Here is a 909-nt window from a genome sequence, read left to right on the forward strand (position 1 = left end):
CAGCCGCGACAGTGCGCGCGAGAAGGCCAAGAGCCCGGAAAACTTCTAGGAAAACCCGGTGGGTAGGGTGGGCTTCAGCCCACCAAGGCCGGCCACTGTTGGTGGGCTGAAGCCCACCCTACGGACTGCTTCACGGCTGCGATGACACGCTCGCAGCCGCTGGCCCTGCGCTGCGGGGCCGTGCATTCATGCGTGCGGATGAGCGAACACGACGATGGAATTCGAAAAACTACTGCGTCTGATGGTCGAAAAAGGCGGCTCCGATCTGTTCATCACCGCTGGCGTGCCGCCGTCGATGAAAGTCAATGGCAAGATCATGCCGGTGACCAAGAACGCCATGTCGCCGGAGCAGACCCGCGAAACCGTGCTGGGTGTGATGAACGAAGCGCAGCGCCGTGACTTTGCCGAGAATCACGAGTGCAACTTCGCCATCAGTGCCCGCGGCATCGGTCGTTTCCGCGTCAGTGCCTTCTACCAGCGCAACCTGGTGGGCATGGTGCTGCGCCGCATCGAGACCAACATCCCCACCATCGATGACCTCAAGCTGCCGGAGATTCTCAAGAAGCTGGCGCTGACCAAGCGTGGCCTGGTGTTGTTCGTCGGTGCCACCGGTACCGGCAAGTCCACCTCGCTGGCGGCGATGATCGGCTACCGCAACAAGAACAGCAGCGGCCACATCATCTCCATCGAAGACCCGATCGAATACATCCACCAGCACCAGAACTGCATCGTCACCCAGCGCGAAGTGGGCATCGACACCGAGTCCTTCGAGGTGGCGCTGAAGAACACCCTGCGTCAGGCGCCGGACGTGATCCTCATCGGCGAGGTGCGGACCCGCGAAACCATGGACCATGCCGTGGCATTCGCCGAAACCGGCCACCTGTGCCTGGCCACCCTGCATGCCAACAA

The 909-nt window shown here is 62.0% G+C and overlaps 1 protein-coding gene across 1 annotated transcript in view; it reads left to right on the forward strand.

Moving 5' to 3' along the window:
* Positions 1 to 214: 214 nt before the first annotated feature.
* LOC120860044 (type IV pilus ATPase PilU-like) overlaps positions 215 to 909 on the forward strand; it is a gene marked incomplete at its 3' end in the record, with an annotated part of 1,068 nt that continues 373 nt past the window's right edge. Inside the window, 1 exon segment of the mRNA XM_040235894.1 lies at positions 215 to 907. Coding sequence (XP_040091828.1) covers positions 215 to 907 — 693 coding nt within the window.

Source organism: Oryx dammah, unplaced genomic scaffold (assembly GCF_014754425.2).
Source record: "Oryx dammah isolate SB20612 unplaced genomic scaffold, SCBI_Odam_1.1 HiC_scaffold_6764, whole genome shotgun sequence".
Classification (NCBI taxonomy): Eukaryota; Metazoa; Chordata; class Mammalia; order Artiodactyla; family Bovidae; genus Oryx; species Oryx dammah.